Source organism: Lonchura striata, chromosome 9 (genome assembly GCF_046129695.1).
Source record: "Lonchura striata isolate bLonStr1 chromosome 9, bLonStr1.mat, whole genome shotgun sequence".
Lineage (NCBI taxonomy): Eukaryota > Metazoa > Chordata > Aves > Passeriformes > Estrildidae > Lonchura > Lonchura striata.
Window position 1 is genome coordinate 13,635,936 of NC_134611.1, and position 15,051 is coordinate 13,650,986.

Below are 15,051 nucleotides of genomic sequence, written 5' to 3' on the forward strand. Positions count from 1 at the left end.
CTTCTGCTAAGGTTCTAGGATAGTTTATTTTTTCATTCAGCCATTAGTTTATTCGTTCAGGAGTTGTACACTGGGAAAAAAAGTGCATCCATTAGACAGTGAGGGCTTTATTTATGAGGGGGGTGGTGTTTCAAAGGGGAAGCTGTCAAGTCCCAAAAGAGCCTTTCATGGTGTATTCTCAGCGTGCTTCTGAGGCCACTGCTCTGCTCATCAGGAGGAGAGGCAGAAATGTGGGCTTTACAGAGCAACTGTGTGTTTCACTGGTCCCTGCGCTCACTGACGTTTATTTACATATTGGGAGAGTAAATGGGTAGAACAGATGGCAACCAGACATTTGGTGGTTCTGTTCCCGTATGCTCCTCAGGGGTCTTGCATTCAGTTTTTGCAAAAAGCTTGTCCTATAGGGAGGAGAAAAAACCCAGGAGCCTGGTCAGAACTATGAAACGCTTGTTGGGTTTTGCATTAGTGACAGATTAAAGCATTTGTTAAAATGTGAAATAATTACAAGGTTTGTTTTACAAGTCCAGATAGTTTTTCCTTAGTATAAGACTATTGGGGTGTCAGTCTCTCTCATTTGATTATTTCATATTTTCACCACTGGAGCGAATGCATCTAGATTTGAAGCTGGCAATCTATTCTTTCTTCTTTAAAGTGAGTTTGAAAAGTATAGGTCTATTTATATGGGTCTTGAATACCTTTTGGTCTTTCCTGTAAATATTGTTATTCATTCATGCTCTTGTAAAAACAGAATATCTGAAAATTTTTCAGGATTTTCCAGGATATTTAATACATGTTTCTTCACAGTTTACAGTTGTGAAGCGGGAGATTTGCTTCCACACCAAGTGGAATTTTTTTCTTATTTTCTTTGTGCACCCTGGAATGTTGGAGCAGGGCTGCTCCAGAGTGCTGGGCAACTTGCTTTAGTGGTTTGGGTTGTTGGGGTTTTTTCCAATGTGTGCATGTTGGATTTTTTTAGAGAAGTGCTAATTAAAACACTTTCCTTGGGCAAAACTGTAATATTAAATACACATTTTGAAAATATGTTAAAAGGGAGTGATGCAAGTCAGGTTTTGAAAGTGTAAAATTGTCAACCTGCAGATTGTTCATTCCTATGCAGTGGCCAGGTGTTTCTCAGTAAAGTGGGGACAAATCAGATGAAAATGGAAGAGTTTGACCTTTTTCACAGCATGCCAAATCAGCAGCTCCAACAGTTTGTGACATGATGAATTCCAACACCTTATTGGTAAACACATGAAACTGCCTAGCAGTTATAGGAGAACCTGTCAAATAATGTAAATACCAGACCTCAGCTAATGTCAACTGCAGTGTGGAATCTCCTTGTGTTAGATAAAAAACCAAGCTTTTCTTTAATAAACCTTTCTGGAATGAGAGGTCAATCCTGAAATAGTTTCCTTTAAACCAAGATAGTTTTCAAAGAGTAAAATTACTGATCGATCCTTCATGGATTAACTCAGGTTTTTTCTAAGTATTGTCTAATGCCCTTCTCATTAAATATTGTCTTTTAGAAAGACAAAATTAGGCAGCCATGTCACACTGCAGGGAAGCTTAGCATGGAAAATGGCAAGAGAGAAAGTGAAAATGGTAACTGTCAGAAAAGAAGCACTGTCTTCTGGAGAGGCCTTTAGAAGGTTGATCGTTAACAAAAAGTGGAAATTTGCTACTTTTGTGTCAGCCATGCTGCACAAATATTATGTTAGGATTAGTTTAAGTTAATTGCTGAACTCATAGGTTTTTGGCAGCATATCCCACAACCCACATGAAATACAGAAGATTTTTTCGAAGTAAGAGTTTTTAGGTGGATTATACTGATAATGTCCACCATTAATGAAGCTGCTGTGTCTTGCTCCATATGTAACAATGTTCCTGTGACTTGTGCAGCAGTTCCCTTAAAACCTGTATAAGGAATTTTGGAATCCTTTGAGATCAAAATTAAGTACAAGACTCCTATTAAATAGGACCTAACATCCTCTTTTTTTTTTTTTTCTTATAATGTGGAGTATTGCTGGTTTTAGGAAATGTATTTCTAAACTGAGCCCACCATCGCAGTGCAATTACTGAGTAAATCACATCCTAGATAGTCTTTGTTTTTTTTGTCCCCCGATAAAATAACATAGTTTAAATATCTTTTCCAGCACTTTGTAGCCAGATGCAAAGTCAGCTAAAAAGGAGTTCTTCAGAAAGATTTATTTTCTACCTCATTATATAATTAAAAGTAGCTGCTGAAATTACTGCAGAATTTTTTATTGGTCTTGAAAGCCATGGCTTCTTTGTCCTTAGGAGCAAAGGAAGTTAATTTAGGTGATCACATATTCTTTATGATTCAGAGCTGGAAAAGCATTAACCAAATAAGAGTAATGGCAGGACTCAAGAAAAGTGCACTGGTAAAAACCAGGAACTTTTATTTTTGGCAGTGGTAAATTAAAAAAAAAAGAAAAAAGAAAAAAGTTCAAGTGTGTATTTGGTTTTAGGTGCTCATATGCTAGTCCATATGTGGCAATTTGTATCTCTGAAAGGTTTGCTGATTTTTTTCCTTCTTTGACAGACTGATGTCTTGGTGTTGAGCTGCGATCTGATCACAGATGTTGATTTATATAAAGTTGTGGACCTCTTTCGGACACATGACGCTTCTCTCTCCATGTTGATGAAGAAAACTCATGAACCAACAGAAGGGGTACCAGGACAAAAAGGGAAGAAAAAACCAGGTATGTAGAAAGGAATACATATTTATTAATAAACCACTGGTATGTATGATATGTTTAGTTATCAATCCCAGAGCAAAAGAAATAAAAAGGCACAGATACCCTATTTTTCCTCAGATTCCCTGGTGAGAGTGTGACTTGTTTTTTTCCAGCTCAGAATTAAGTATTAGACTCGTGTAATCTTGCAGGCTGTGATCCAAAGCTCACAAGAGTTAAGGGAAAAGCTCCAGGTGACTTCAGTGAGTTTTGGATGAAACCCTGAATTTTTGTTACATATGAACATTAAAACCGTTAGGTTTTTCAAGAGCACTAAGCATCAGCCAGATTATAGTTGGGAATTTTACACTGATTGTAGAGACCAGCACTAGGTGGGTAACAAGCACTTCTAGAAATTCTCCCCTGTCATGATATATAGTGAATTACTCTTCTGAAATCACATCCAGGAGCCTTTTGCTAGGCAAAACTCCCACTGATTTCAGGGAGTTGATTAGATGCTTATCTTGTCCATTTTACCATAATATCTTAGTGCCTTGTAATCTTTAATGTATCTGTTCTCACAACACTGCTGTAAGGCAGAGCAGGGCTATTACACCCATTTTACTTATATGCTAAATGTACTAAATACCACACAGTTGTTCCCACGCCATACTTTTCATTTTCTGTTAATGATATCTGTCAAAATGCTGAGCCTTGACTGTTGGCAGCTTAGTGGGACCTGGTCCTTGATTAAAGCTCAGAGACATTACTGGAATACAAGTAAGAAAACGTAGCTTCAAACTGTTTGAGAGAGGAGCACAATGCAAGCCAACAGTTGTCTGAAAGTGGAGGAAATACATTTTTAAAGAAAACTTCTCAGGCTCTGCATGAAAATTTTTCTGGAGCAATGTGTAAGGTTAGTAGGGCTGAAAGCATTTAGTATTTGGACTCTCAAACAGCTCTAACTCCCCTGTTTTTGAAAAGGCAATCTAAGTGCTAATGGCACATAAAACATTGTCAAGAGCACTGCTACAGCAGAGAGCTGAGATTCAGGAGTTGTAAACTAATGGGTCTGTGGTTAAACATCATAGAGCTGCCCAGCATGTGAGCTCTGAGCACACAGGGTGGGGGTGAGGAGGTCTGTGAGGATAAACAATATTATCTGAAGGCTCTTTGCAAATATAAACACATCAGATTGTACATGCATTCTTATTTTGCTTGTTTTTTATGGTGTGTGCTTGACTTTGTAGCATAACTCTTCCTACATGACTTGTTGACATTTGTGTGTTTTTTCAAGTTTGGTCTTTTACAGATCTGAAAAGACTAAAATTCTATTATGTAGAAGTGTTTTGTCACCCCTGGTGTTTTTCTGTGGGGCTCAATGCTAAGATCTCCCATGCAAAGCACCATTTGAGCTGCCATGGACATGTTTCCTGTGGACTGCCTCTGATAACATGTGAACTCTACCAGGCCTGTTTTAGTCATTTGTTAAAAGCAGGGGAGGGCCAAGACAGGAATCTTAGGTTCTTCTCCAGGTTCTGGAGGAGGGAGGTACATTTTAGGCAGTACCAGACCCTCCTGGCTTTCATTCCTACTTGACTAAATCTGCCCTATTGCTGTCAGCATTACCTTTGATCATCCATTTTCCTTGGCCTGTGCTGGCTTCTTGCTGCACCAGCCTTCATTCCTGCTCCCCTTCCTTAGCTTCCTTCCTCAAGGATCCTTGTCGAGAGCCTGGTTTTTCTTTATCATCTATTACTCTTTTCTTTCACTGAAAATGGATGGAACTGCCAGTTCCATCTTCTGTCCTGTTTCTGACTTCTTGTCTTCATCTGGTTCACTCATCTGCCTTTTCTGATTCCTGTCCCATCTAGTGTCCTTTAACAGAAGTCACAGTTTCCAGTAGTTTTCAGGGACTGCTTTCTGTCCCTTCCAGCCTGTCCTTGTTTTTATGTTTGTTTTTTTTTCTTTTCCCTCACCCCTGTGAGTTTATGACTTTTATTTCCTTGTAAAAAACAGATTGCAAAAAGACAACAGACTAAATTCTTTCCCCTGGAGTAGTCATTGCAGCATGGCTGTGGAGCCTTGTGGCTTGTGTGCTTTGCTTTTACCACTTGATGGTACAGAAAACCTTAGGTAGCACCTGCTATTTGATTAGTTCCAGGAGCTGAGGAATTGGAGCAATCTATCCTTAACAATAAAATATGCAGCAACATTTGCGGCAAAAATAGAAGGCTAGAGAAAAATACCGTACGTGAACCTGCAGTTTTTCAAAGATTGATTAGAGCTTTTCAAGGGAAGGGACACCAAACCATTTCCACTTAGGCTAAACACTGGGGTTTTTTTTCCTTAGCCTTAGAACCAGCTGAATGGATTTTGCTGAAGTTTTTCAAATGTTCCTCTTAAGCCAGCCACCTGGCATTGGAAATTTCATCCCAGACAGTTAAAACTTGGTGAAGCTTATAAGCACCCAAAGACGAGATATTAACATGGAGTATGTTAGGCAGTTTTTCATAGTAGGTGACACTATGAGCTCCTTCTCTAAATTGTGACACATACATTTTTTTATGTACATGGACTCTACTGTTCAAGTGTTTGTATTAGAAAATAGATCCCATTACAAGCCACTAGATTTATTTTTTCACTGTTCCTTCAAAGCAATTCATTTTTTGAGAAGGATCAACACGACATTATTTCGCATACGTCATAGAATCTGATACAGAATTATTGCTTTTGGGGTATTATTGAACATTCAAGAACTGTGATATAAAGAACAGTTCTTAAATTAGCATGAATTGCAGTGTGTTAAGTGCTATAAATTCATCCTGGTTTCCTGCAATGTTTGACTCAGCTGCAAATTACAGGGTCTAGTTCATTGAATTTTGTATTTAGGTATCGTATAGTGACAACAATAATCTCATTGGCTTTTTTAATTGAGCAGTAAGAGCAATGGCAATAAAAAAAAACACATGAAAATGTTAGTCAGTGGTAGGAACCCAAATAAACAGAGAGTGTCAGGAATTCAGATACCCAGAATGGAGCTGTGTGCTTAAAGATGACCTGCAAGGGATTGAGTGGAAAATAATGTCTGAACATTTTTTTTGTATAAAGAAAGACAGAAAAGATGGGGCTGGTGACTCTTTCCTGCTTATTTTTCTTGCCTAGAAAGCAGCAAGCATCTCATCACTGGTATTCTCTGTGTTTGCCAGAAGACCTCTTGGTGGTCTTGAAGGCTGCATCCTGTGAAATCCTCTCCATTTAATTGAAAGGATGGGGATACTGAGTCTTTAACAGAGGTATCTTTTTCCTCAAGTGTCAGTTAATTATGATTGACTGAAAAGCATTTTTAAAAATGTGACTGAAATTTATTTCTTTTTGTCACTAAAGTGCTTAACATTCTCTTGTGATGTCATAGTTTCTTTAGATCATTAAAGCCCTTAAAATTGATGGGAATCTAATTTGTAAGACAATTAATATATTGGAAGAGCAGTGTCAAGTCCTTATTTATCTATTGTCTATCTATCTATCTATTATCTATCCTGCATTTCATTTTTATAATTGAAATTATTTTGTTAAGTTACCATCACTTTAACACTTTTCTCCTAGTTCTTGCAGGGGTTTTGTGAGCTAGTAATGTGTCTGCTCTTCCATTTTACTATATAAGTTTTGTCTTTTCTTAAATTACCGAAGTGATGTTGTTTATTGCCAGTGTACAAGGAGAAACCTGACCTGGCATCTGTTACGAAAAAATCCCACAGTGCACTCTCATGGTTTCACTGTTTGTTTTTTATCTATCCACACAAGCAAGAGCAACCGGTTTCGTGTCAGTCATGTACCTGGTCCTACTCTCATAAAGTTGTTTTTTTTCCCTTTTTCCTGTTGCATAGAGTTTTGCTGTAGCAGTGCAATATAAGAACAGCCAGGATATGGGCAGGCAGGACCTGAACTTTTAGGGAAATGTTGGTGCCTCGATGGAGGAAAGTCAGTCACTGTTGTATTTCCAACCTGTCTGGAGACCCCAGTTAGGTGGCAGAGGTGAGGGCTCATTCACCCCTAATCTCAAACTTCACAGCTGTTCACAGAATGAAAATAGGCACTGCTTTCAAGACTTACTCTGAGTTTTTGCAGCAAGTAAGTTTTATCGTAATTGTACTTATTTTGTTATGGTGGAAGATGTCCAGACCTATTTTTGTATTTTGTATTTCTTTGCTGAGAAGGAATTTGGGATCTGAGAAGGGTTGGGGATTTTCTGAAGGAGGGTATGCTTGATCACTTGGATCAAAGATTGCACAGGAGAACTTTCAACAGCTGCATAGATTTGACTGTTTTAACAGTAGTTATTACTGTGGTAACTCTGAAAGAACAGGTATAAGTAAAACAAGGGATGGGCCTGAACTGGGAAAAAAAAAGTAAAAAATAGTTTGTTTGAAAAAGATTTTAGAGAATTAGCTAATTCTAGAGTATGTTGTTACTCCAGTGTGATTAAAGGCATAGAACTTAGGAGATCAAATCTGTGCAAGTGTGTCCCAAAATAATAGTATTTATTGGAAGAAAAAAATATTTTTGTTAAAACTGTACTGTGGCTTTTTTGTACAGCCTGTGTCTGTAAATATCAGTATATAGCTGCCACCAGAATGGTGGCTCAACTACAGAGTGAAAATTAGAATGAGCTGCCACCACTGTATTCAGATGTTATAGAAAACTGTCAAAAAATAAATGCTTTCCATTTCAATAGGCCAAAGTCCCTGTTGATGCAGTCACTGATTGCCACAATACTACATGTGAGTGTTAGGTATTCTCTTGGTAGACCATTTTATAAAAATATATTTAAACCAAGATAACCCACCAGAAACATCTGTGGTAGAAGTCTTAGAATCTATACTTTTATGTGTGTTTGTGATTTATCTATTGATATTTGTCTAAAATAGATGAGTTGCAGAATACTTATGTCTTAACTGAAATCATAATCCTGACCAGATCCCCTAATTCTGATGTGGAGTGACATTTATGAGAATGTTGGATTTGAAGAACTTGATTTTTGCCTTGAGGTTGTTGTTGTTTTAATTCAGATAGCAGGGGGTTTTACTAAAAAAAAAGAGAAGGAAAGCACAGCTCAAAATATGGTGTTGCATGTCAGGACCTGTAGTTGGCATCTTCATAAAAAGGATGCACAAACCTTTCAGGGCCAATGTTTTGAATCCCATGATACATATCAGCCACCCCAACTGACAAGAAGTTGAAAAAGTTATCAACAATATTTATTAAATTCGTGGATTTGCTGGGATAGTTGGAGTTGGAGTTTTGGGGGTGGTTGGTGGTCCCATTTGTCTTTCCAGCCTGCATTAAAATGGATAAAAATATATAATGATTGTGTTTGGTTTTCTACTTCAGTGGAGCAGCGCGACTTCATTGGAGTGGATGACACAGGAAAAAGATTGCTCTTCATGGCTAATGAAGCTGACTTGGATGAAGAACTTGTCATTAAAAGATCCATCCTTCAGAAGTAAGCTCATGAGTCCTTGTAATAGAAACTGAACTTGGGATGAGATAAAATATTTATGTAGTAAGAGAGATGGTTAAAGACAAAGTAGGATGAGAAGGGAAGAGGAAAAGCCACTTTTGCAATATTTAGGGAGCAATATTTTATTGTTGCATCATTGGAACCAACTGATAGGCTTGTCTTACACCTTTATTAGGGAAAAATCCAGGGAAAGAGAAGGAATGCATGAAAAGGTAACTCTTCTTGAAATGACACCTATATTGCAATAGGTCAGATACAGTTTAGATTCAGAGACTGTGAAGTGTTAGGACTATAAATGAATAGGTCCATTCCATAAATGAAATGCTAATCTCATTGGTTGAGTCCCAAATGGATTTGAGGAGTATCCATGAGAGGCTCTCAGGATTTCATGACCCTCTTAGGCATTTAAGGCACAAAATCTCAGCTGTCTTTCTAGGCCCCAAAATATTCGTTACAGAAACCATGCTATATCCACCATAAAACTTCACTGGGGACTTGGATAAATTTATCAAATATGCCAGACAAGCTGAGCTTTCTGCACTGTGTAATTCATATCCCTTAGCAGAAGAAGGAAAGATGACTTATTCTTTATGCTCTCCAGTACAGTGATTTTAGTTTTCTCAGGCACACGTTGTCTGACGTGTTCTGTGCAAAGCTGTGTTGGCTCCTTGAGAGGCCAACCTTTGTAGTTTGTCCCAGGCTGACAGTCAGATTTTCACCTCTGTGAGATGAGACACCTGTGGAACAGCCATTTGAGATCTGGGAATTCATCCATGTGGACCTTTTAAGTCAAGGATGCAGACATCTGGGGTCTGCTCTCAGATAAATCTCTGCTGTGAAAATGCCTCTGGTGTGTACTGCAGGCCACAGCTCAGTGTAATCTTTCCTTGAACATCCTGCTACCAGATGTGAGTGAGATGCTCTGTGCCCATGGAAAGATGACACCTCCTCTGCCTGAGGTTAAGGATTATCCTAGAAGGAAGGTGATCAAGAGTGGGCCCTGTTAACTGTTGTAATGCTGTCCCAGCGTGTTTCCACTGGCTCTCTCCTAGGCTTGTCTTGGGCATGGAAAGGGCCAAGCTGCAGGCAAGCCTTCTGTACATACACAGCAGCTGATTTGTATAGAGTAGGAAGTTCATCACTGATGCATTCTGTGGGTTTGTGCACATGAAGACTAATAACTGTTTTGGGCTAGGGGAGGAATATTTTATCTAATGTTAGTTAGGAATATTTTATCTAATGTTTATGGCTGCCTCCTGGCACTAGAGGGTGGCTGTGGTATAATGACTTATAAATTGCTGTAACATATGTGATCTTAGTTGACCCCTGATTTTACAGGTTCATCTAACCAGAGGATTCTCATTCCTATAGCTAAATTTATCAGGATTTATCCTGCAGGCTAAACTTTGCCCTCAGTAGCACCTGTTCAGTTATATTGTCTTCAGCAGATCTTAAGCATTACTGTTTGGGATTTGGTGAATGGTGTGTTGATGATATACAGATGGCATAAAAATCTGTCTCCCTGTAGTTCTTGCATGCACAGCTATGAAAGCAAATGTAAAGTGTTAGCCACCCTCCAAGTAAAGCCCAAAGATGCTAGGATAGTGTAGAAGAGCAAAAAGAGACTTGCTAAGTGTTAAAAAGAATAAAAAATAAATTAAAATGATGCTTTGTAGCATCAAGCAGAAGTATTGGGCCAGTACCCACCTCTGACATCTGAAACTGCCAACTGTCGATGTTGGTGTGCTCTCTCTGTCCTACAGCTCCCACCTTTGAGAAGCTCTGAGGGAAGCAAAATATATATGGAAATCATCAAGTAATTTCATTTGAGGCAAATCCAGGGTAACAACAACTGTGGGAGCTCTAGGAAGACAAAGTGTTGGCAACTAATGGTGTTTTAACCACTGAGTTGTCTAGACCTGCTCAACCCCTGATTTTCTCATGTGAGAAACAAAAGCAATGCTTGAAACAGTCTTTGAAGTCTTTTTTAATACATCATACTAAAGAAAGAAAAAAAAGCAAAAAAAAAAAAAAAAAAAAAAGCAAGCCCTGTCTCATTTTCCTCATGGATCACTTTATGTGACTGACTTTCAGCTGCCATGTTGGCTGTTTCTTGATCTCTGGACTTTGTTTTGATGAAATAACAGACTTTGTGGCAAGATGGTGGGAGAATTTCCAGTACACTCATTTGTTCCTCTGTAAAATACAATAGACATCTTGAGGATGTTGCTTTTGTTTGTTTTGTTTTTAATGGTCCCTTTGAAGGGCTATAGTGGTCTTGTTACATGAACTCTAGAACTCCTCCAGTGCTTGTTTTGTTCTTCATATCCTTTGTCTATTTTCTTTTTCCTCTTTTTAAGGAGGGGAATGGAAGGAGGGACAGGGAGGGAGTGGTGAAAGGAATGGGAAGAGGGAAGATGAGCTTTTCTTTAAAGCTAGGAATCTTGTTACTGGTAAAAATCTAGACCCCATACAGAAATGGTTCAAAGGCCCTTTGGCTTCCCCTCCTCACAGGAGGGAAGTTGTGTTGACAAAACACGCAAAACCGTAGAACGCTAATTTAAATCCTTGAAGAAAAACCTTTTTCCTGACCTTTGCCTTCTTCCTATCATTGGATTTCATGCTCTTCACTTTCCTGCCATAAAAGAGCAGCTGGTGAGGAGGGACAGGGGAAAACACACCTTCTCCTGAGTACCTTTTGAGTATTAAATATTTATTTGCTCTTGACTGGAGTGTTTTTTAGTGGAAGTGTTACAAAATTAAACATTTTAGTGGAATTTCTAAGCTCATGGTGTAACCTGTTATTCTCTTTCTCAGTTTGGTTAGTATTTCTTTTCCAGATTTGTTATTTTGATTTGTGTTGTGGTTTTGTAAGACGTGGATAGCCATTTTGGGTTTGGGATTGCATCTCCTTGTTACACCACAGAAAGGAGTCTGGATTTTGCTCCTTTGCTTGCCAGAGCAAGTCTGGCAAAGCTTTCAACTTGGCGGGTAAAATTATCTTTTATTTTCCCTATGCTGTTAATCACCCTGATGACAAGTCCCACAGGTAGCATCCTTCCTCAGTAAACAAGTGGAAAACAATATCAAATACATCTATTCAGGCACGTTTTGGAGTGCAACAGGCTGAGCCAAAAGACAAATTTATTGGTGGTGCCTAGAGAGACTAATGCTGCTGGGGAAAGCATTTTCAAGGAAATGGTTCCCTGTTTGGGTAATGAGAGCTTATAAAAAGCCATGAACAGCCTGTGCATGTCATTCACTTTGGCAAATAGCTGCAAGATGAGATACTAGAATGAAAGAAATACAGTTTGGGGATGTTTCAGAGCCAGCTTAGGGCCCTTTGAAGAGAAAAAAATAAAATTATGTGCTCATCCCTGGAGCCTGGTTTTGCTGGTGACATCTCTCTGACTTGGGTCTTGACAGGATGAAGGAGTGAGGAAATGATGAGAATTCCATTGCTGCTGGCTCTGCTTTGGGAGGGGGCAAAGGTATTTGTTTTCAAAGCACAATTACAATGGACAGGGAGCTTTTTGCTCCACCTCTGATATTTATGGTCATGCAAAGTGAAACAGTAAAAGACACCTGTTGGAGCAGGTCTAAATTTGGAGCATTTCCTTTTAAGATCTTGTGGGCTGTGTAGGGGTGAGTTCAGCCTTCGTGGGTGTTCTGTCTGCACAGATGCAGGTGCAGGGCTTCTCCTAGAGAATATGTTAATAAATCACCATGACAATTCCAGCTACTTATTACCTCATGTGCTTCAGACAGAAAGGAATACCTCATCTATAAATATATATAGTACTAACATTAGTAACCTTGAAGTAACAATGCAGATCTGTTTTTAAGGTAATTTTGTAAAAAGAGGGGGTAAGATTGGGGAGTTTTTTCTTCCTTTTCTCCTTGCAAACGGTGTAATACAATTTCAAAAGTCATCATTACCAAGTGGTAGGTAAAGGGAGCTCAGAAACAGCTTTGATACACTTGATTTCCTTTCTGTTGCCTTGGGATATAGTCCTTTTTCTCTTTTTTCTTTTTTTTTACCTGCTGATAGTTTGTTTTAAATAAGTGGATCATATATAAACATGCTGCAACTTCCTTGATGTTTCTGCTCTCTAAAACTGTTGTTCTTGGGAAATTGTCATCTCTGAAATACTCTGCTGCTCCTATGGTGGTTCTTTTTCTCTTCTAAAATCTATTTGCTTTCAAAAAGCTGGAAATGACACGGGTATAGGTAGACGCTCTACAGTGTGAAGCATCTTAAACTAAATCATGGCAGATGTCCTGTACCAGATCCAGCTGTGCTGATGAAGAGGGCCACCACCCTGAGCATATGCCCAGTTAGACTTGAGTACTCCATAAGCCCACGTGTCAAAAACAGCTTCATGACTTCTGATAGATTAAACAGCAGGACTTTGATAACTTGGTTCTGTTTTCTTTCTGCATTTGGGAGATATCCCCACAAGCAGTTCCCCTGTCAGGGAAGGGGGAAATGCAGTAATGTAACTCAATAGGAAAATCTTGAGGAGCAGTTCAGGACAGACCAGGGAGCAAAAAATCTTAGCTGGTCTCAGCTGCGTACAGAATGAATACACATCCTAGCTTTGGTAGTGGTCTTCTCTTTGAAAACTCAGTTTTCACATTAGCAAAGTTTTCTGACTAAGTTTATTTTGCATTCAAGTTGTATTTTGAGAAACAGCATAGAAAGTTGTTGGATATAACTTCTTTTCTCTAAATATGACCTTTATAATGTGATGTCTTTTCTGTTGATTGAAATCTGCTCTTTCAATTAGTCCAGGTCTGCTCTTCTCACAAATAAAAATAAAATTTCCTGACTAGCATCCAGAAAATAAGGAACGTTCTTTCTGGCTCCTCTATCAAAAAATAGAAATTGTATGTGTTGATTTAGGTAATAATCCTTTTGCAGATGCATAAGCCAAAAAAGAATCTGGTTCCCCTTCCCAGAATTGAATTGGTTTCACAGTACTAATAGGAATTCAGAAAGCTGTAAAAAGTTATTTTAGCCAGTAAAGCAAGTGGATCTGACTGAATCAAAATCAGGGAATAAGTCTGTTGAATAAAAGGGTGTGACTTTTACATGCTAGCTCCTCAAACTATAATCACACTTTAAAAATGTTGTTGTAGCTTCAGTCATATTTCCTTAGAAAAGAGGGTTTTGCTGGACATTTCAGAAAATGATACTGACCAAAGAGGACCTGTTGTTGTTTGAGACATGAGTTTGGAGTAGATGTTCTCAGGATGCCTTGAGTAGGATTTGCATGCCTGTTTAGTTTCTCAGCTCACTAAGAGTAGCTACTGTAGCTAGGAGGCATTCATTTTCTCAGAAAGTTTGCCCTTTTTATTATGCATTTAAACTTTGCTCAACTTGTTCTGCTTTTTCTGTAAATTTGTTGGGGATGAGTGTAGCCTTTAACTTCAGAAATGGAGTATTTAAAAAATATTTACTATTTCTAAAATCAATGCAGCCAAGTATAATGAAAACTCTTTTAATTTGGTTCTTTTATCTGTTGCACTTCTACAATAAATGTGAACATAGTATAAAAGCAGTTAGTGAGACATTGACCTTATATTTTAAAGAACATAGTGCTATTACTGATTTTAATACTGTTCCTTCCATAGGATTTTATTATTTTGCTGCTGCCATGTTATTTTATTCATCCATTGGTGGGGAGTTGAAAGGAAGGTACAGCATATCCAGGTCCTATTTATAAAAGAAAGGTCATGCTGTGTCTTGACAGCTTGTACAGGTAAGAGGTCATGAATCTCAGAATCTGGAATATTAGCAGGAGCTTCTGCTGGATGTAGTTATAGAAGGGCTTATTGTCAATGGCTTTCATTTTACTGCAGGATTCTGGCCAGTATTCTAGTACACATAAGGCTAAAAGCAGAGAGCTTGAGGCTCAGCATTTGGTTTCTAATCGGCAGTAAATGTATGTTGCATGGATTGCCATTAGTCATTTGTCTGTCTGTCTGTCTGCTGCGGTCTCAGACCAGCACTTAGCCTGTGATTCGGTTTTACTTTTCAGAGGTTTTGAAGGAGGAAGGGATGACTGTATTGCTTGGACACCCTCAAGTCCATGTGACTTGGTAAATGCAGTACTCTGCATGAGTCATTCAGTCTGGACAACACTGAAGTTGAAGCTCATTGTTACTTTAAGCCAGGCTCAGGTCCTAAAAAGATGAGAAATGATCTGTTCATTTTAGAAAGACATCTTAATGCTTTAATACAGTTGCCACTGTGTACTTTTTAGCAAGGTTTTGAGTTACCTTATTTCACAGAGTTGATGAGGAGGCATAACCACAGATCTTTTTTGTGACATACTTACTCCAGTTGATCCAGATGTAACCTGTATAGTCAGAAATTCCTCTGGATGGTTATGTAGGGCAGAAACAGAGAATGATCAATTGCTCACTTTCAACATACATTTTCAGCCATAACATATATTCAGTGTAGCTGACTGTTGAAATGATAGGGTTTCAGCTTGTGTCCAGTGATCCCAGAGTGACCAGTAGGCAACGGAGGGGCACAGACTTCTCATTGTGCAGTTGGGATGGTACAGAGAGAAAAAAAAGCCAAAGGTCAGAGGAGTTATCCCTGCTTGTGTGAGCGCTGTCAGGCTCTCCCCTACCACATGTCCACCATGTGTTCCTCATCAGTGGGATGTGGAACTCCATGACGCAGAGCAGACTGGAATGCAGAGTTAGTTAACACCCGCCGTTGGGGAATTTATCAGCCAATGTGGAATATGGCGGGGGAGGAAACAGCCTAGTTTAAAGCAAAGTAAGGGTGAAATGAGGCATGTGAATGTTCCTCTT

The 15,051-nt window shown here is 38.8% G+C and overlaps 1 protein-coding gene across 1 annotated transcript in view; it reads left to right on the forward strand.

The window, feature by feature from the left end:
- The window catches only part of EIF2B3 (eukaryotic translation initiation factor 2B subunit gamma), a 98,692-nt gene that overhangs the window by 17,937 nt on the left and 65,704 nt on the right, over positions 1-15,051 (forward strand). The window contains exons 3-4 of the mRNA XM_021528458.3: positions 2,564-2,723; positions 8,088-8,199. Coding sequence (XP_021384133.1) covers positions 2,564-2,723; positions 8,088-8,199 — 272 coding nt within the window. The remainder of the gene's footprint in view (positions 1-2,563; positions 2,724-8,087; positions 8,200-15,051) is intronic.